Source organism: Lithobates pipiens, unplaced genomic scaffold (genome assembly GCF_037356315.1).
Source record: "Lithobates pipiens isolate NorthernLeopardFrog02 unplaced genomic scaffold, aLitPip1_a1.2 Scaffold_8, whole genome shotgun sequence".
NCBI lineage: Eukaryota > Metazoa > Chordata > Amphibia > Anura > Ranidae > Lithobates > Lithobates pipiens.
The window spans coordinates 171,919,723-171,941,193 of NW_027507903.1; the positions used below are offsets into that span (position 1 = coordinate 171,919,723).

The 21,471-nt window shown below is 41.3% G+C and overlaps 2 protein-coding genes across 3 annotated transcripts in view; one reads left to right on the top strand and one right to left on the bottom strand.

The window, feature by feature from the left end:
- The window catches only part of FBXL13 (F-box and leucine rich repeat protein 13), a 234,129-nt gene that overhangs the window by 91,042 nt on the left and 121,616 nt on the right, over positions 1–21,471 (bottom strand). For both annotated transcript variants that reach the window (XM_077471772.1, XM_077471773.1), the window contains exon 12: positions 18,720–18,849. In XM_077471772.1, the coding sequence (XP_077327898.1) occupies positions 18,720–18,849 (130 nt within the window). The remainder of the gene's footprint in view (positions 1–18,719; positions 18,850–21,471) is intronic.
- LRRC17 (leucine rich repeat containing 17) overlaps positions 18,530–21,471 on the top strand; it is a 31,311-nt gene continuing 28,369 nt past the window's right edge. The window contains exon 1 of the mRNA XM_077471774.1: positions 18,530–18,779. The gene's annotated coding sequence lies outside the window, so the exon portion shown is untranslated. The remainder of the gene's footprint in view (positions 18,780–21,471) is intronic.

The following is a 21,471-nucleotide window of genomic DNA, read 5'->3' on the forward strand; positions in this document are numbered from 1 at the left end:
GTATCTCTGTGCAGGTAAATATAGCCTTACACAGCCCATATGGTTATGTACACCACATGTGCACAAGGCCTTAAAGTGTATAAATAGCCAGGATGTTTATGTTTTGTTATGATATTGAATTTAAACAGACATATCATTCATGAACATAAGGAAGATGATTTTTGAACACATGTGGGACATAATTTTTCTTAAAGAGAACTTCAAAACTACTCAGGAAAGGAAAGGAAAACTTTTGAACTATCCGTGATAATTCTATTTGACACAAAAGATAATAGACTTTTTTGAAATCACTATGCACCAGTTTTATGACCACCCTCACCTTTGTGACTGTTATTCCCCCTTCCAGTCTATAGCCCTCTCCTTTGCTTATCTGACTAACTATCCAAGTTTAATGTGGAGAATAGGGCACTCTAGATAACGAAGAGACTTTATTAAACAGTATATGACTGGCTCTTGAAATGTGATTAATGCACCACAGCAGCACTTAAGAGGGAAGCACACGCTATAGGGAAAAACAAAGTAGAGAAGAAAACGCTTCTAATTGCAGTAATAAAACACTTTAGTGACAAGGAAGGGTTAAAAACATTTACAAAATGGAAGATAAACAGGCATATCAATGAATCCATAACGTCCAGCCCAGGAGGCATCCCGCTGGACGTTATGGATTCATTGATATGCCTGTTTATCTCTTCCATCTTGTAAGTGTTTATAACCCTTCCTTGTCACTAAAGTGTTTTATCACTCTGATCCCTCCTGCATTGATTTGTATTGTAAGTGTACTTCCTGCCCTCATGTTGTAAAGCGCTGTGCAAACTGTTGGCGCTATATCAATTTCTGTATAATAATAATTACTGCACTTAGAAGCGCCTTCTTCCCTGCCAGGTTTAACTACCATTGCTGTGTATGTTTGTGTTGTCTTTTATTTTTTTATTTAGAGACTGTCTTAGGCAGGCCATACGCAGTTCGAATCGAACCGTGTATGGGAGGCTGAAAGTACCAAGTTGATTGATCGATCCACTTGAGTACAACCAGCATGCCGCGTTTTACCTGCAATAATCATTAGCGGCTGCAAAAGCTGCTAGCAATAATTACTGTCTTCTCCTGGGCAGACAGCGTCGCCCGCCCGGAGAACACAATGGCCTGGCAGGAGGCCCGTGGTTGCAGGAAATAAATTTGCTCTGTATATGGCTGGCCTTATATTCTGCTAAAACTTTGTGTATTAGTACTGCTTGGATGTTGAAGAAGGGTGTTCCCCTCCTAATGCAAGTCCTGAAAATGTAGAGGTTAGTGCAAATAAAAAAAGTATCATGGATGGTACTGTTCTTGTTGCAAGTACACTAATATGGCTACAATCAGCTCAAGCATGGAATTAACTCAGAAATACAATAGGCATAACTTAAGCATTCATTCAGAATTGCAATTTTTATAAACCAATTGGTCCAGCTAAGATCTTCACAGTTTATTGCACCCCTAATATATGTTAAAAAAGTGATATATTAACCTGTTTGTGTATGGCCAATATTAATGAAGGTCAAGCTGTGTGATCTATTAGCTCTAGCAGAATATGACCTATGTAAGGGTTTGTTCCCACATGTTGCCAGAGGGCAGTAAAACCAGACACCAGAGTCTGGGTTTAACTGCCCCTGACCATTCATCTGAACACAGACATGCAACCACCCTAGGCTGCACACATGCCTAGGTCAGGACACTGTGCTTCATGGCCGTGGCAGAAATTAAACAGCATGTTGCTTTCAGCTGACGTTCCCTATGCAAGTCTATAGGGCAATCCCACAACCATGTGCAACATGTGTGATAACGGCATGGTGATGAAGCATTTACAGGGTTAAATTAAGACGCATATTGCCTCCTCGCTATCTGTCAAGCAATTTACCATGGATTGGTGCACATGTGAATGAGCCCTTAGAATCCTGCAGTGCTTTGTGTACACGCCACAGTTTTTTACATCTGGAATTATCACTACTTTCCTTATTTAGCAAGTCTACTTGGTTTCTGCAGCTGTATCCAACTATGCCTCTGATACCGGCATAACTTAGCGCTGACCAAATTATATATTTAAAAGACTTTGTAAGATCAACATTTTAATTAAAGATAATTTTTTTAACCAGGGGGAAATGTAAAGCCAACAACAGCAGACTAATGTGTAAAATAGGCAAAACAGCAGAAATATTTTGCCAGTGTCAAGCAGTCACTGTATTTGCTTTCCAAAAACAATATTTTATGATCTAGCAAATCAGAACTTATTCTTGGCTAGAAAAAAATCTTAACTTTATTGATGGTATCTTGTTTGGAAAAAAAAATGGCTGCATTATCTTGAAAACATTAGTATGAATAGTGTAACATATATCCAATAGTAGTATGCAGTATGCAGTAATATCCAGTATGCAGATAACACCATCAGTCACCAGACTACCACCAATCTGTTACATTTAGGTTGGAAAGAAAAAAAAGAAAAAGGAAGCAGACCTTATCCTTTATTACCGTATATACTCGAGTATAGGCCGACCCGAATATAAGCCGAGGCCCCCAATTTACCCCCAAAAAAACTGGCAAACTTATTGACTCGTGTATAAGCCGAGGGTGAGACATGCCTGTCCATCCCTGTGTGTGTGTCCGTCCATCCCTGTGTGTCCGTCCATCCCTGTGTGTCCGTCCATCCCTGTGTGTCCGTCCATCCATCCCTGTGTGTGTGTGTGTCCATCCATCCATCCATCCCTGTGTGTGTGTGTCTCCATCCATCCATCCATCCATCCCTGTGTGTGTGTGTCTCCATCCATCCATCCCTGTGTGTGTGTGTCTCCATCCATCCATCCATCCCTGTGTGTGTGTGTATCCATCCATCCGTGTGTGTGTGTGTGTGTGTGTGTGTGTGTGTGTGTGTGTGTGTGTGTGTGTGTGTGTCCAGCCTACCTGTGTCCCGAGCCTTTGTCCCGAGCCTCCGTCCCGTGCCTTGCCTCCTTGCCTCCGTCCCGTGCCGTGCCTTGCCGCCGTGCCTTGCCTCCGTCCCGTCCCGTCCCGTCCCGTGCCGTGCCTTGCCTTGCCTCCGTCCCGTGCCCTCTTCGTCGGCGCCTCGGCGGCCATTGTAAAATTCAAAAGCTGCGCCGCCGCCTTCGCCTGTGATAGGCGGAACACTGAATTTCCCAGCAGCCTGTGTTCCGCCTATCACGGACATCGTATCATCCTCGTCCGTAGTACGAGGATGATACGATGTCCGTGATAGGCGGAACACAGGCTGCTGGGAAATTGAGTGTTCCGCCTATCACAGGCGGAGGCGGAGCCGGAGGCGCGGCTTTTGAAAGGTAGAATGGCCGCTGTCTGTCTGCTCGACACGCTGTTCGGGCAGTCAGACAGCGGTGACTCGAGTATAAGCCGAGGGGGGCACTTTCAGCCTCAAAAAAGAGGCTGAAAATCTCGGCTTATACTCGAGTATATACGGTATTTCTGAACTTGAATAGACTTAAGCCCCATACACACTAAGTTTTCTGCTGAGTTTTTCCATCAGATTTACCAAAACCATATAATATGAGGTCAAACCTTAGGAGTTTAAATTTGTATGCAATCAGGCAGGCCCTTGTACTACATGGTTTTGGTAAACCTGAAGGAAAAACTCAGCAGAAAAACTGATAGTGTGTATGGGGCTTTAGAGGTAATCAGATGCATGCCAATTTACATCTGCATGCCCACTGATTTACATCTTCCAGCTACATCAGTGTGTGTCTGTTAATGCTCTGCCTATTTTTCTCTGTATCAGATGTTATTACAGTTTAGCTCTCACCTGCAGAGTACTAGAATGAGAAACACAAGGACTGTGGGATATGTTGTTTTTTCACAGGAAGTGTTAGCTTTCACACGCATGAACCTGTGCAGTGCCAAGAGGCATTCCAGGTTTAAACACAACCAGAAACTGCTGACACAAGAATGTAACAATTTACTATAGGACGTGCGTATAGGCCAACAAACGACACCATAAAACTACATGGTCAATAAGCAGTCTTATTCAGGTGAAAAACACAAGCCGCAGGTAGGAAGGTTTATAATGCCTTTAAAGTGGCAGTATACCGCTGGCTTTTTTTTTTTAACCCTTTCAAAGCAATATCATAATGTACTAGTATGCATTACATACTAGCACATTTTGTGAAACTTGCCTTAGAACAAAGCCCTCAGCAGCATGCTGTGATCGCTGAAGGCGCTTCCATCTTCACCCGGTCTTCCTTCTGGGTTCTGGCTGTGTGAGTGGCTGAAACCACGATGATGTTACTCTCGCGAATGCATGTGGGAACCGCCGTTTACAGGAGTCTGAAGGAACGGCACAGTTATGTGTTGCTTCAGAGCGCATGCGCTGGTGATGTCACCGGCTGTAGCTACAGTAAATATCTCCTAAACAGTGCATGTTTAGGAGATATTTGCAGTACCTATAGGTACCGTATTTATCGACGTATAACACGCACCCCAAGTTTAGGAGGGAATTTTAAGGAAAAAAAACTTTTAGGAGGGAAGTTTAAGGAAAAAAAAAACTTACATTTAAATGCCCATCAATGCAGCCTTGTCAGTGTCATTTGCAGCCTTGCATTGCAGCCTTGTCAGTCATTTCCAACCTTGTCAGTCATTTGCAGCCTTGCATTGCACCCTTGTCCATCGTTTGCAGCCTTGTCAGTGTCAGTGCAGGCTTGCCATTAAAAAATGGCACCACCGAGATACAGAGCGGATGTCCTGTGTATCTCGGCGGCGCTCGGTAGCTCTTGGCCATTCTCGGCAACTTTCGGCTATTTTCGGCCACACTTGGTCGTTCTCGGCAGCTTTTGGCTTTCTGAAAGCTGCCGAGAACGTCCGAAAGCCGCCGAGAACAGCCGCGTGCAGCCGAAAATAGCTGAAAGCTGCCGAGAATGGCCAAAAGCCACAGAGAAGGTCACAATCGGGGGAGATCTGCGTATAACACGCATTCCCGATTTTCCCCTGATTTTAAGGGGAAAAAAGTGCGCGTCATACGATGATAAATACGGTAAGACTTATTATAGGCTTATCTATAGTTAAAAATCATGCATGGGAGTTTACTCCCACTTTAAAGTGAACTTGTGACCAGGCTATGGACAGTCAAGATTTTAAATATACTTAACAAGCAGTAAAAGCCAAACTTGGTGATTATTTAAAAATGACCCATGCAGTAAATGCTCCTCCTCCACACTGTTTATTTAGTCGACCAGTAGAGAAATAAGCAGAAAAACTTACATTATTCCTTTTGCCAAAATCCCTTTTTTTTCCAAAGCATCTGCCTAACATAAATCCTAATATGAGCCACCACCCTGCATTGTGTACTCCTTTCCTGCCAAATGTGGTAAAGAGGTGGTAAACGTGGGCATACGTACATGACTTTGTTTCCCACCAAAAATAAACTTGACACATGTAGCAAATGAAACAAAACATATGGAAAGGAGAAGACATCCCAAAAAAGATCTACAACAGATAAGCTCTAGAGTTGATGGTAAAAAGATTGTGCTTGATTCCACACTTTCTGCAACTCCAGTCCTTAAAGTGTTACTAAACCCACAACAGTAAAATCCGTGTGTATAGAACTTAAGCGGTTAATCCTCTGCATTGTGTAAAAATGCTGTTTTATCCTGTATGCATAGATCCTCCCCCTCCTGCACTGTCTATCTGCGGAAGGCCAGCTAACACAGGCAGAGTAGCCGACCTGCACATGTTCAGTTGTGTCTTTTATGCTGGAGAGAACAGTTACTTGTTCTCAGAGATAGCCAGGTCACATGATATTGACATCACACATGTGGGCATGTATACAGGCTGCAGTGGAAATCTCCTCCTTCCTGAAATCCCAGCACTGGAGAAGCTCTATAGTTTATATTGTAACTGTGGTAATCATCCAAAAAGGTATATAGTAGCAGTATTTTAATGTAAAAGAAGATTTATAAGCTGTGGGCAATGTCGGGGGAGTGGGGGGGGCGCATAAACAATTCTCATATTACTGGGTTTAGTAACACTTTAAAGCGGAACTGCAGTCTGCTCACATAATTTGTAATAAAAACATCTGCCATTCAAAAGCTTCCCTCCAACCACTTTGTATATTATTTTCTATATACTGTGATTCTGTACTTGCCAAATATGCTGCAGAAATCTCTCTCCACTAAGTCTGCCTGCAATCAATTTAACTGTGGGCAGCTGGAGCTGCTGCATGTTCACTTCCTGGATTTACACAGACACACCTCCAGTTCCCCAGATGATGCCTGTTTAGGAGAAACGCGTCGGGAGGGCTCGTTGATGCCACTGCATTGCCAGATTTTAATTCCATGCTTGTATTTGCCTGTAATATGTGAGTACCCATTTATGCTTTTAATCTTAATAAAAGTTTTAAACGGTATTTCACTATGAGGCTGTATTTTCTTTTTGGCCTATAATATACGTGGAAGAATCTCTGTCCTCAGTCACCCCAAAAGGTGGATAGCCATTTCATCTATTTTTGGGTCATCTCTCTGTCTACTCTGGTACACATGAGAAGTTACAAGTTTGCTAGCTGTTTTTACATGTGGATTTACATCAATAAACTCGTGTGACTCACTAGGTATATACCTAACTGGGTCCATAACATCTGGTAAGCCTCCTCTCAAGTGGTGGTGGATTTCTGCAAAGCATTCACTGAAGTCACTATAACTTCTCAAGATATTGCACTTTGTCACCATATTGTTTCACTTATGGACTCTTAACACGTTCACTTTGGTGGATATACTTATATCAATTTTTTATTTTTATTTGGATATAGTGTTGTCTAAAACATAGAATCATTAATAGTGTTAATTTATGCAGTTTTTTTTCACTATTAAAGTTGATTATATTATTTACACTGGTAAAAGATTATATAGATATTGTCATATATATAATCTAAGCGCTGCAGCTTTTTTATTATTACACCTCCAGCTCTGCAGCTCTCATTGGCCCTATTATGACTCATCCTTGCTCCCTTCCTGGCAAACTCTCACAAGTGTGAGAGAGAGAGAGCTGTGCATGATGTCATAAGCCTTGGCTTTTTCCAGACAAAAAAGAGGAAGTGGGCTGTATAAGGTATTTACTGGCAGAAAAAAAATGTTTTACTATCCAAAGTTAAAACAACAAGGGCAGAGGATGTAATAGATGTAAAGATGAAAAAATGACTGAAGATCCACTTAAAAGAGGAGTTACAGTCTGTAAAAAAATAAAAGTCAGCAACTACAAAAAACTGTAACTGTTGACTTTTAATATAAGGACACCTACCTGTCCAGGAATCCTGTGATGACGGCACCCCTAGTCGTTTCGTCAAGTTTCCAACTGCACATGTGCGACTCTTGCTGCACTTTCTGAATGGTCCCGCCGTATTGTGGGAACTCTGTGTGTCCCAGAAGGCAGTGGAGGAAAGGAGGAGGGGCCGAAAATGTAGACAACTGTGAGGCGATCTTACCCAGAAGTGGGAGTTGGGTACCTGTCAAAACCAGGTACTCGCTCTGCCCTCACCCCCAAAAAGTGCCAAATGTGGCAGAGGGCGTGAGCAAGTGGAGCTTCCCCTAGACCTATCTTGATCCATTACATAGATAGCACAGCCTATTGCATTAGAGTGTGCACCCCAAAGCTCAAACACACATGTCTTTCTCTGCAGCCTCAGCTGCATGGGGCAGTAAATGAATAGTACTGAGTGGCTCCTGTTTATTCAGAAACTGAAGCATAGTAAACACAGTTTACTATTCTTCAGTTATGAATGGACACAGTGTGCGAGTGTGTTCACTGTGTTCATTTAGAAAAGGAACTATTTACTAGCCCCTTCCTCAACTCTCCATCTAACTCTGACATCACTAAGGGAGCTAGGGAGGAGGTGGAATCCTTATAGGTAGAGCTCCAAAGGGATGAAACTAAGGGGAAAATAATACTGGAAGAATGCTATAGGCCCCCTAACCTGAGGGAGGAGGGGGAGAGGGACCTCCTATCACAATTTGGATTAGCAGCAAGAATGGGAAGTGTCATCATAACAGGGGATTTTAATTATCCAGACATAGACTAGGCGGAAGGAACCATGCATTCATCTAAGGCTCTTCAGATCCTAGATGTTTTGCAGGACAATTGCATGAGTCGGAAACAAAGGGTTACAAGACCTACTGATTACTAACAATACAGACCTGGGCATTTTAGGAAACAGTGATCAATCAATTTGCTTCAGTTAAAATCACACAAATAGGAAACTTTGCTTGGGATGAAATCTTAGGAGCACGGAGGAAAAATGGGTTTGCTTTAAGAGCATATTAAATAAGGGCATAAGCCAGTGTATCCCATTGGGAAAAAAATGAAAAAGAGGGAACAAGAGTCCTGGATGGCTTAACGCCAATGTAAACATGCATATAAAAGCAAAGGAGAAGGCTTTCAAAAAATACAGGGCTGCGGGATCATCATCAGCATTCAGACTTTACAAAGAATGCAACAAGGAATGTAAAGGTGCAATTAGGGTGGCTAAGCTAGAACATGAAAGATGCATTGCGAAGGAGAGCAAAAAAGATACCAAGAAATTCTATATATAAACAGTAAAAAATGTAGGACAGACCATATTGGCCCCATAAGGAATGAGGAAGGAAATCTGTTTACAGAGGATGGGGAGATGGCGAAGGTATTGAATTTATTCTTCTCCTCAGTCTTCACGAGGGAATTTGGGGCTTCAGTAACCAAAACTGCAGTGTTTATCCTCATGACACATTACAGGAAGCTCCCTCATGGCTAACAGAGGACAGAATTAGAAATAGACATGGAAAACTTAACATAAATAAGTTACCGGGGACCAGATGGCTTGCACCCAAGGGTCCTGGGGGAACTCAGACAAGTTATTTGCCGACCATTGTTCCTAATTTTTACTGACAGTCTACTGACTGGAATAATACAAGCTGATTGGAGAAAAGCCAATGTAGATCCAATATTTAAAAAAGGACCAGAATACATCCCTGGGAATTACAGACCAGTTAGCCTAACATTAATAGTATGCAAGCTCTTGGAGGGGATGATAAGATTTTAGTAATGAAATCGGTATCATTAGCAGTAATCAGCATGGATTCATGAAGAATCATTCTTGCCAAACCAATCTATTAACATACTATGAGGAGGTGAGCTGCCATCTAGATAAAGGAAGGTCTATAGATGTGGTTTACCTGGATTTTGCAAAAGCATTTGACACTGTTCCCCATAAACGTTTACTGTACAAAGTAAGGTTCGTTGGCAGGGACCATAGGGTAAGCACATGGATTGAAAACTGCCTACAAGGGTGAGTTCAGAGAGTGGTGATAAATGGGGAGTACTCGGAATGGTCAGGGGTGGAAAGTGGGGTCCCCCAGGGTTCTGTGCTGGGACCAATCCTATTTAATTTGTTCATAAACGACCTGAAGGATGGGGTAAACAGTTCAATCTCTGTATTTGTGGACGATACTAAGCTAAGCAGGGCAATAACTTCTCCCCAAGATGTGCAAACCCCCTTGCAAGAAGATCTCAACAAATTAATGGGGTGGGCAACTACATGTCAAATGATGTTTAATGTGGAAAAATGTAAAATAATGCATTTGGGTGGCAAAAATATGAATGCAATCTACTCACGGGGGGGGGGGACCTCTGGGGGAATCAAGGATGGAAAAGGACCTGGGGGTCCTAGTAGATAGGTTCAGCAATGGCATGCACTGCCAAGCTGCTGCTAACAAAGCAAACAGAATATTGGCATGCATTAAAAAGGGGATTAACTCAGGAGATAAAGGGATAATTCTCACAATCTACAAGACTCTGGTCCAGCCTTACCTCGAGTATGCTATCCAGTTCTGGGCACCAGTCCTCAGGAAGGATGTACTGGAAATGGAGCAAGTACAGAGAAGGGCAACAAAGCTAATAAAGGGACTGGAGGATATCAGTTATGAAGAAAGGTTACGAGCACTGAACTTATTCTCTCGGGAGAATAGACGCTTGAGAGGGGAAATGATTTCAATTTACAAATAGCATACTGGTGACCCCACAATAGGGATACAACTTTTTTGTGGAAGGGAGTTTAGTAAGACACGTGTCCACTCATTAAGATTAGAAGAAAAGAGGTTTAACCTTAGACTAGAGGGTTCTTTACTGTAAGAGCAGCAAGGATGTGGAATTCACTTCCACAGGCTGTGATCTCAGAGGGAAACATTGATGGTTTAAAAAAACTATTAGATAAGTACCTGAATGACCGCAACATACAGAGATATACAATGTAATACTGACATATAATCACACACATAGGTTGGACTTGATGGACTTGTTGGATCTGAAACTACTATGTAGCTTCAGATCAGATATGAAAATGATAACACCCCTAAAACAATTAGCAGATAATCTGTTAAATGTATTCACTTACTGTATGTTGCTATTATGGCCAAAAATTGCAGAAATGAGTAACACCAGGCACACTACATCAATATTTGAACAATCAGTGACCCAGTCTCACACACTGAAAGTGACTCAGTTCAGAAGAATTTTTGGATGCTAACATAATAGCAGAGAGAAACAAAGGCATCAGCTTGTAATATGAAATTAAACACCAACTACTATTAAAGACTATCTCCTATACCAAATACATGTGAGATTAATTCTCTTCGAAAAACTGCAAAGCTGTACTGTAGTTATAGCTGAGCTGTTTAAGTCCAATCAGAGCTTTGTGTTATTATTATCACTAATATTATTATTGCAATTGTTGCATTTAATTGATATCATCACTGTTTTTCAACATGAATATGATATTTTAACCCAGGGAAACCCATTAAATAATTTTCAAATCTATGGAAGCCCCTGCTAAAAAATTATTATATCTATACATCACGTTACATTAGTAGAGTGTTCAGGAAATTGTAGAAAATTTAAAAAAATATAAGAAAGAGACTTGCCTGGAGTATTTAGCACACAGGGCAAATCATTTTTAACAGTCCATTTTATATTCAGTAAAAATCTTGAAATAAACTGAATATTAATAACAGAAAGGAAATGTGCACAGTAAAAATTGTGGTGACCCCTTACATTAGAAATCACTTAAGAAGTGACCCCTTTCATAGATAACCAGTTTGAGAGATTAGTTCACCTCTTGCTTACTGCTCAAAGAACTCCTAGCTCAGGAAAAGCCCTACAGTTCCACAGTATGCTCTTCGAGAAAGGCTGTGCTACATAGTACCAAACCCCTCATCAACAATGCAACATTATGTAGAAAATTGGAAAATGTATTTGTGATGAGTTTAGCGAATTAGGGTTGATTTGTTAAGCTGGATATAGACAGAGAAATTTCAGCTAGTTCCTGATGAACCTGCTGAAATTTGAACCATGGGTGGCTCTTTTGGCAATTTCCCACCCAACATCCTAAAATAATTCAAGGAGCTAAGTGATAAAGTGTTGGATGAACAGCGCATGCATCTAATCAAATGCAGGCATTGTTTAGGCATTTTGACAGCCACTAGTGTGGATGGATTGGTTTGTCTGTACACATTCTAGCAGTTCCTACTTTGTCTATTTGTGTGTTTAGAGACAGTTCTTTTGTGTTGTATGGTCTGATCTTGCCTTCTGTCTTTCTGCAGTAGGGATGAGCTTCGAGTTCGAGCCGAACTCATGTTTGTCTCGAACATTGCCTGTTCGACAAACAGTGAACAATTTGGGCCGTTCGCGGGAAATTCAAAAAGCAGCGGAACACCTTGTACAAGTCTATGGGAGAAATCTAAAGTGCTAATTTTAAAGGCTAATATGCAAGTTACTGTCCTAAAAAGTGTTTGGGGACCTGGGTCCTGCCCCAGGGGACATGCATCAATGCAAAAAAAAATTTTAAAACTGAAATTTTTTGGGGAGCAGTGATTTTAATAATGCTTAAAGTGAAACAATAAAAGTGTAATATTCCTTTAAATTTTGTACCTGGGGGTGTCTATAGTATGCCTGTAAAGGGGCGCATGTTTGCATGTTTGAACACCACGCCATTTTTTTTAAATTTGGCATGGAGTTCCCCTTAAAATCCATACCAGACCTGAAGGGTCTGGTATGGATATTTAGGGGGAACCCCACGTAATTTTTTTTTTATTTGATGCGGGGTTCCCCTTAATATCCATACCAGACCTGAAGGGCCTGGTAATTGAATTTGGGGGAACCCCCACGCTTTTTTTTTTATCAATGTCTTTCAATGACTGTTCTCTGTATTACGGGAGCCGACAATTCATTATAGCCGCGAGTGATTTTAAATGACATTTTTCCTGCAGAAATGTTTAAGCTGGTGCAATGACTGCTGCACCTGGTTCTCTAGTTCAGTGGTCATCAACCCTGTTCTCAGGGCCCGCTAACAGGCCAGGTTTGCAAGATAACTTAAATACATCACAGGTGATATAATTTGCTGCTCAGTGATTGCAGTATTCTAGTCTGCATCTACCCAAGGTAATACATAAAACCTGGCCTGTTAGTGGGCCCTGAGGACAGGGTTGATGACCACTGCTCTAGTTCACAGTGGCTCCTTTCTCTTTCAGCCAGCCTTGCATGGGACAAGAGTTGTGACTCTCTACAATATGCGCACCAATAGAAACACACAGCCTTGTAATATAGAATGGTAGGGCACTCCCTGCTCCTCCCTCCCTTCTTCAAATGACCAGACTGACTGGAAACTGCATTGTCCATTGTTAACTCTTTTTTGTGAAGACCAGATGTTCAGGGAAGCAGCATTGAGACAGCAGGAGTCAGCAGCAGTGAAAGTTGTAAACTGCAAGTCCTGGGGTAAGAATTTTAAAGAAATGTTTATTTAACTGTGCCCAATGTATTATACTAATGCACTGCGCAAACTCTTGGCGCTTTATACATTTTATATAATAATAATAAGCTGAATAAAAGTCCTGTTAAACAAATCACTATATTAACCCTGTGCTACACACTAAAATATAAAAAATAATGTCACAAGACCTGTTAAGGATGGCCTTAGACTAAGTAAATTTCTTTCCTACAACCATGCGTTGACAGGGCAATAATTACAGTTGAGCCACTGCGTTCTCCCGGCATGGGGAGCCGTCCCTGCTGGGAGAACACAGTGATTATTGCTGACGGCTATAACAGCTGCTAGTGATAATTGCATGTAAATCTGGCAGGCTGGTTGTACCCAAGTTGATCGATCCATCAACTTGGGTACATTCAGCCTGCCCATACACAGTTCGAATCTCAGCTGATTCCATCCGAGATTCGAACTGTCTATGGTGAGCTTTACACTAAGGTATTATCACTGCGCATGGAATAAATAGAAGAACATATAATAGTGAAGCGCTCAAGATAAGTCTCAAGCACATAAACAAAACAAATAGTGACTTTATCAGTGAGTAATAAACACTCACTGTTTATTACTCACTGTTGAGGTCACTGATAAGGTCACTATTTGTGTTCTTTATGTGTTTGAAACCTATCTTGAGCACTTCACTTTTTCATGTTCATCCTGTAAAAGCGGTAGTAAACCACAGTTGATCGGGAAATCATTCCCCTGCAAGGCAATGTCATATTGTACTAGTATGCATCACATACTAGCACATTATGAGAGACTTACCTTAGAACGAAGCTCTCCAGCGCAACGTTGTCACTGCTGAGAGGGATGACATCTTCCTCCAGTCCTACTTCCGTGTTCGTATACTAAGCCCTTGTACACACAATCGGAGATTCTGACGGAATGTGTCCGATCGGAGCATTTTGTCTGATATTCCGACTGTGTGTGGTCTCCCTCGGACTGTTTCTGTCGGAATATCCGTCGGACCAAATTTTCCAACTTGCCGGAAATATTTTCCGACAAACTGATCCGATCGGACATACTCTGATCATGTGTAATGAATTCCGATCGGACAAAGTGCCACGCATGCTCAGATCAAATTCCTACATTAAAGCTATTGGCTACTAGCCTGAACGTAGTCCCATCGTAACGAAATTACGTCATCACGTTCTGAAAGATCGGATTTTCCGACAACTTTGTCCGACCGTGTGTATGCAACAGTTTCGGACAAGATCCGTCTGACAAAATCCGACGGATTTGGTTGTCGGAATCTCCGACTGTGTGTACAAGGGCTTAGACTACATAAGTGGCCGGGGGCATGATGACATCACTCCCGCACATGCACACGGGAGCAGCCCTTTACGGCACGGGCTCTGAAGGTCCAGCACTGTATGTCGGACCTTCAGAGCGCATGCACAATACCTACAGGTAAACCTTACTATAGGTTTGCCTGTAGCTACAAATGGTAGAACAGAGTTTACTACCACGTTAAACAGCTATAGAGCAGGCTGTTCTCAGAGTCAATAGGCTGCAGCTACTATTACTGGCAGGAGCAAGACTTCTCTTCTATAATGGTAATCCATCATATTGGCATTTTTCAGAGGCTGCTGGGACAAGGTCAAATGTAGAATTTTTTTCAAAATGTAATTAAACTTTAAGGACATACAAGAGAGCCGGGATAGAGGGGAAGGCAATATAATTTCGCTAGGGGGTTGTGCTGTGGCGGAGCAGCACTTTAGATGAAAAGGGTCTTTAATCTAAACATTTAAAGATAGTATCTAGACTTTATGTGTTGTAACATATTAGGTGCTCTCATTTCTGCATTTTCCAGAAGGGAAAAAAAGTGCTTACATCTGCTGAAGCTATGGCAATGCCTTTCTAGTCGGAATACACTTCATATATATATATATATTTAAATCAAACTACTGAGTTTGTTTAGTTTATTAATGCCACATGGCTAATTTTAATGAGCTGACTTGCTTTCACAATTTGCAGTAAAGCAAAATGACTTAATGCAGAAGTATAAAACAAAAAAACACATTAAAGATGCACACCAGATTTGTGGAAGCAGAACCCACAACACAAAAAACATGGTCTGCTTTAAACTTAGCCAAGCAAAATGATCATTCAGGGAACAAGAACTGTTCCAGATCCTCCCTCCCTTCTTTAGTGATACATGATTGAAATATTTACCACCATGATGACCTCATGTTTCAGTTACCTCCAGCAGCTGTGATCCCACACAAGGTATCCCACAAAGATAGGGCTTCTCCAGCACATGCGTACTCATACAGCCTTGGACCTTCATATCATGTAAACCTGAAACACTAGCTTTTCAAGGTATTCAATTTGCAGAAATGTATCTACAATTTTAATAAAAATCATGTGACTGCAGAAGTGTGACAACAGTATTTGAAACCTGCAGAGCTGAAAAACTGGATGCTGGATTATAAAATTAAAGAGGGATTCCACCAAAAAAAAAAAAATTAAAAGTCAGCAGCTATAAATACTACAGCTGCTGACTTTTAATAAATGGACACTCACCTGTCCCGGGTTCCAGCGATGCCAGCAGCCGAGGCCGATCGATCGCTCGGCTGCTGCAGTCACCATTCTAGGTGAGGGAATCAGGAAGTGAAGCGAATCGGCTTCACTTACCGGTTCCCTACTGCGCATGCGCGAGCTGCGCCGCGCAATAGGAAATCTCTGCGTGTGTGTCCCAGCAGACAGCGCAGCAGGGTGGGAGTCTATGCCCGGAAGTGGGTGAAAATACCTGTCTTTGACAGGTATCTCCACCCCCCTCCCCCCTGAAAGGTGTCAATTGTGACACCGGAGGGGGGGAGGGATCCGATCAGCGGAGGTTCCACTTTAGGGTGGAATCCCGCTTTAAAGTAGAAACAAAGGCAAAACCTTTTTTTCATTTTGGATAGAGTAAGGCAGGGTTTACAATCCCTGACAGTTTTTTTTTTGCCTTCTTTGTCCTATTAGGGAGGTTTCTCTTTTTCTCGTAACGCCATGCCACACAGCCAAAACAGGAAGTTATGTCGCGTACACACGAGCGGAATGTCCAACAGAAAAAGTCTGGTTGAAGCTTTTCATTGTATATTCCTGTGTATGCCTCATCGGACTTTTTTTTTTTGAAAATTCTGACGGACCTAGAAATAGAACATGTTTTAAATATTTCCAACGGAACCAATTCCTATCGGGAAAACTGCTCGTCTGTATGCTGTTCCGATGGACCAAAAATTACTCATGCTCTAAAGCAAGTATGAGATGGAAGCTATTGACTACTGGCTATTGAACTTCCTTTTTCTAGTCCCGTCGTACGTGCTGTCCGTCGCCACGTTCTTGACGATCAGACTTTGGTGTGTACGCAAGACAGTTTCAGTGGAATTCCATCAGAACTCCGTTGGAAAAACCTTCAGAGTTTATTTCGATGGGAAAACCGGTCATGTGTACAGGGCATAAAAGGAAATCATTGGGAGGTGAGGGAGTCCCTGGTTGTCACCAGGCTTACCAGAACTAGTGTCCCCATTGGAAGATTTCCACTCTATTCCTGTTCTGGGGACAATCCAAAATATAAGATTTTCTTTTACTCCCACTTGATGATTATGATAAACAGGACAAATAGAGAGGGCTATTTTCCCTAATGGGGGCACAGACAGCAATAGAGACCATGCAGGCTTAGGAGAAGCATACCTGGTCAAGACTGTTCCAATGCTTTACAGCAGTGGACATCAACCCTGTCCTCAGGGCCCACTAACAGGCCAGGTTTTATGTATCACCTTGGGGAGATACAGACTAGAATACTGCAATCACTGAGCAGCAAATTATATCACCTATGATGTATTTCAGTTATCTTGCAAACCCGGCCTGTTAGCGGGCTCTGAGGAAAAGGTTGATGACCACTGCTTTACAGCACACATATGGGTTGATTTACAAAATACTGTTCATTTTGCAGTAGAGTTTTTACTTTGCAAGGGAGTTTTCCCTTAACTTACTGAATGTGGCGATAATTTGCTGTGCAAAGGATACACAATCATGTGCAAAAAAAAAAAAAAACTGTATTTTTGCTTGCACATAATTTAATGATGGATATCAGGAGAGCTTCACCTAATTCACTAAGCTAAGGAAACATTCCCTTGCTATGTGAAAATTCCCTTGCAACCCCTTTGCCTTTACATTTTGGCCAATTCTCAATTATTATTATTAATGTCCTGCTGCTGCCCAGTTTTACATTTCTGTATCATCAAAATTATTAATGAGAGCTTGATAGAAACTGGTCAGCGATAGGGCAGTTTTGCATCAGCAAGAACAGAGAAAGCCTCAGCAAATTTCTGGGCAATTTAAATCTGCAAATCTAAACGGGACTATTATTGTTCCCATTCCCTTGCAAAGTGAAAAGTCCCTTGGTGGGGTTCACCACCCAGAATTGACGTCAGCAGAAGTTGCGTCATGCTTACAAGACCAAAGCCCCTACGTGTTTCAATCTGATTGAAAGCTCATTGAAGATGACCAATCAGGTTTAAACATGTAGGAACTTTGGTCACGTAAGTGTGATGCAACTTTCTCTGACTTGAATTTCGGGTGGTGAACCGCAGCCAACTTCCGGCAATTGAGCGAGGGGTGGCCATCATCCCCATACACACACACACAATGTTGTTTACAGCTACTACCAGGTTATAGGGCACAACAGCAAGTGAGTGCAATACTGTATTACTCTTTTTCCAATAAATACACTTTACGGCTTTTCCTATTACTCTTTCTTTCCAAGCATGGTGGTCAAGTAGAGCACACAAGCCATTGGAGACACACAGTACTCACAAATTTATCAGGGGATTGCCCCACAAGTGTTCACTGACCATACTAGAGATAGAGTTTACATCCATGTGGGGCACAAGAAAGCGGGAGCGCCGCACTTTACGCTATCACGAGAGGTCCATAGAAGCACTGTAACTTTAACAAAAATGTAAATCTGCTTATTGGCACTCACTTATTGATTCACTGCACTTTGTGATATATTGATTTTTTTCACTGTACATTGATTAATTTTGTAATGCGCAAAGTTTTATGGAGTTTATGTCTTGTGTTGTCATGTATGAGACTCACATACTTTTAGCACTGGCACAGATGAACTTATCCAAATGCGCAGTGCATTTTTTTAATATTATGTTTCTTTAGTAAATCAACTGCATAGTGTTGTAGCATTGCTGGATTGATGGTACTTATGGTAACATTAAAAAGAGCAGAAGTGCATCCTCACTTTTAATTTCATACCCATTGACAGATTTTTCCTCTGTGTAGCATTAGCCAACAAAGAATCACCCTTCTACTGCCATGGACAGTAAAACAGTTAATAACTAACAAGATATGTTGTTTATAGGATTTCCGTTTAACAGCAGGCAGGAGGCGATTTTATGTCCACTGATGACTCCAAACTCGTTTCACACCTAATTTGTCAAAATCAGTGGACAGCTGCATAGTTTATTTAATCCTTTTTGTCACATGACCCACTGAGTCACTGATGCCGAAAAATTGCGAATAACTGAAAATGTTTTCTACGCTCTTTGTGAGGTTTAATAGGTTTCTTCATTAGAAAATGCTTCTTAAAGTCCTCTATATTCTATCGCAGAGAGTTGACTTCGGAACAAAAGAAAAGATTTGCAGAAAGCATTAAGCCTCCCTTTCACTCTCCAGTAAGCCTGAGCTGTTTATAAGCATGACACTGCCTTGGAATGTAGCCAGTGCCTATAGTGCTGTGCCTAAGGAGAGTGTAAGCAGCTGCAGACTTGTAATTTAAAACCGCTCAAATTTCCTGAAGGTCCAGCACTAGTTGGATGCACAATGAGAGCAAGACACAGCTTCTCCCTCCAAGGATTCCCTTTCTGTCTGCATGAAAAAAGAAAGGCAAAGGACTAACCTGAGTGCAGCCCGAGAGATCTAAGTAGATGACTTTGTGACATCCCTTTCCAGAGCCCAGGTACTGTAAGCCTTTGTCTGTAAATTTTCGGCTGTAGGCTAAGCTTAGATACTGGAGATTGAGCAGGTATCTACAGGGAAGAATACAGAATTGAGATAGATATACTAGTATAGTAGAAAGACAACATTTCCAGAAAAGGGGAGTGAGAACATCAATCTGCACGGAGGAACCATTTATTACTACATATTCTGCAGCTTTGCTGATGCTAATTTAAGATGTAATTAAATAATTCAACTCTACTTTAAAATTGAACACAGATTAGGGTAAAGCCAATTCTTACTTTTTGAAATGTTAGTTTACAGTTAAACTTTTTATGGTAAATTAGGTAAGCAGGAGGTAACATTCAGATGTATGCATTATTTTAACAGTTTTAACATTAGTTTGCTTGGGAAATAATAACTGGTAACTTGTATCCTTAAACCTCAACTTTAAATAACCCACCAAGACCTTTATTTACAAGCTCCTTCTGTGCCAGGGGAGCCAGCCCTTGGTGAGCCAAACACAAAGCCCCACCAGCACACCTCAATTCACAATTCACGACTCAACCTACACAGTCTCTGCACGGTTTTTAAAGGAACAGAAACACAATTAAACAATCGAGTACCCAACAATTCATCATATTCTATTACCTAAAATACTGCTAATCTCTGCACTTTATTGCATGCTGGTTTATTTATCTGTGTATTCTAAGTCAGCTCTGGGTTCCTCTAACAACCCACAATGTGATTTACATATGTGCTACTTACCATTGCAAGCTTGCAACATATTGATATTTTAGATTGTATTTCACTTCTATATTATTTTTTTGAGCATGCTAGAGTACCTTGCAAATCGGTTGCTGTATGAGCTGACATGACTGAAGTACATATAGGATAATACAACACTGCCACCAAATGGAATTACGTGCAGTATTGTAAGACAGAGTAGTTGGATAAGTAGCTAAGGAGGATCATACATGAGAACAACTAATGTATTCATACAGGAAAGCTACGGAGAACTTTAATGAGAGAGCACTTCATAAAAAACGTTCAGCTAGCAGTGCCATAACAACACCCATGGGCTAGACATTTCAATGAAACTTTGAAATGACTTGCCTATTTCATTAACATGAGCTACGCATCCTGTTCAGTAGATTTTACTGCTTTTTTTGGCATACTGTACCTTTTGAAATGGTAGTGCTCCTGGTGCCTACTGGAACATTTTTATATTTATATAAAGTTTACATCAGCTGGTGGACAGCAGTTGTTACAATGTGGCCAATTATTAAGAAGTCTCAGACTACACTGGACCACACTGGAAGCAAGTCAATTTGGACTAACGCTATAACTACAGATAAATAGGCCATTTATAATACACATTGCATAAATAATTATTCAATTCAGTGTTTTAATTGGCCACAGTATCCTCAGAAAATAAGATAATAAACAGAAGCTCTGTGGAACACTGGATAACTCCAATCCAACTTTGAATCACTAAATTATTAAAACAGAAGTCCCTAAACTTTTTAAACAAATATTCAGTTCATCCTTCATCAGACTTTTGCGGACCGGACTGTGGCCAACAGGGGGAAGAAGTGTCTCAGCTTCAAAGGTCAGTAGAAGTCTCATGCACATGGCAGCATCTAGCAGTAGAGCGTAAATTCCAGTGAATTTCCCTGCCACGGAGCCCACAGGTGAGAAGTCAATGGCTGTACCCAGCTATATGCCTGTATACACAAGTATTTAGGTAAATGTGTACTTTCGTACAGACATATACCTTTGGATGCAAATTGTTACCACTAGAGTTGTACGCCCATATGCAAAATGTATGTTTATGCAGGTATGTGCATATACACATTTATAGCTGGATACAGCAACGTATGCAGAACCTGGCTGGGAGATAAGGTAGAATTTATGCTATACAGCCAGAAATGGCCATCTACATGAGCCCTAAAAAATAGACCTGAATCAGCAGGAGTAAAAAATGTCCTTTACCACATATTATGCAAATTCCTAGGCACTGTTATCATCCCAGACCGCATGCTAGCACTTCTAAATAAACGCTTCCTCACTTTACTGAGACACAATTTCAACTTTTATTACATTTCACAAGAGCTACTAAGCAAACTATAGCTAAGGCCTTAAAACTGCTAGATTTTGTCTTAAGTCACATGGGCTGAATATCAGGCGGTATTGATCGGTTCAATGGAAACCAGCTGATATTCGGCCCGTGTGTACACCAGCCAGTCCGACAGAAGCCGGCTGAACTTCCAGCTTCTGTCAAAGGGGTTTGACTGAGAAAAGGTCTGCCGATCAGCATCCGGCAACTGGTGTGTTCTGGCGGTTGGGTGTCCCCCTGTCAGAACACAATAGCTCAGCATGGAGATTGATGTACTCCGGATGTACATTGGATTGTTAGTACAGGATCTCCTACCAAGCTCTTCAGTTTTTTTTTTGTTCAGCCAGCTGGATTGAACAACAATAAACTGATAGTATGTACTAAGCTTTACTGAAACCAAAAATCAAATAATTGAAGCCATGATACATGAAAAAAAATCAAGGCCACTCTATGAGGCAGGTTCCTATATACTTTATACAAAAGTATGACAGTTCAGGATATATAAATATCTCCCACCAGGCTTTGACTCCTTTCTTTTAGAACCATCACATCACAAATAAATAACTAACGCTAGCCTCATCAGTAGCCAACCACT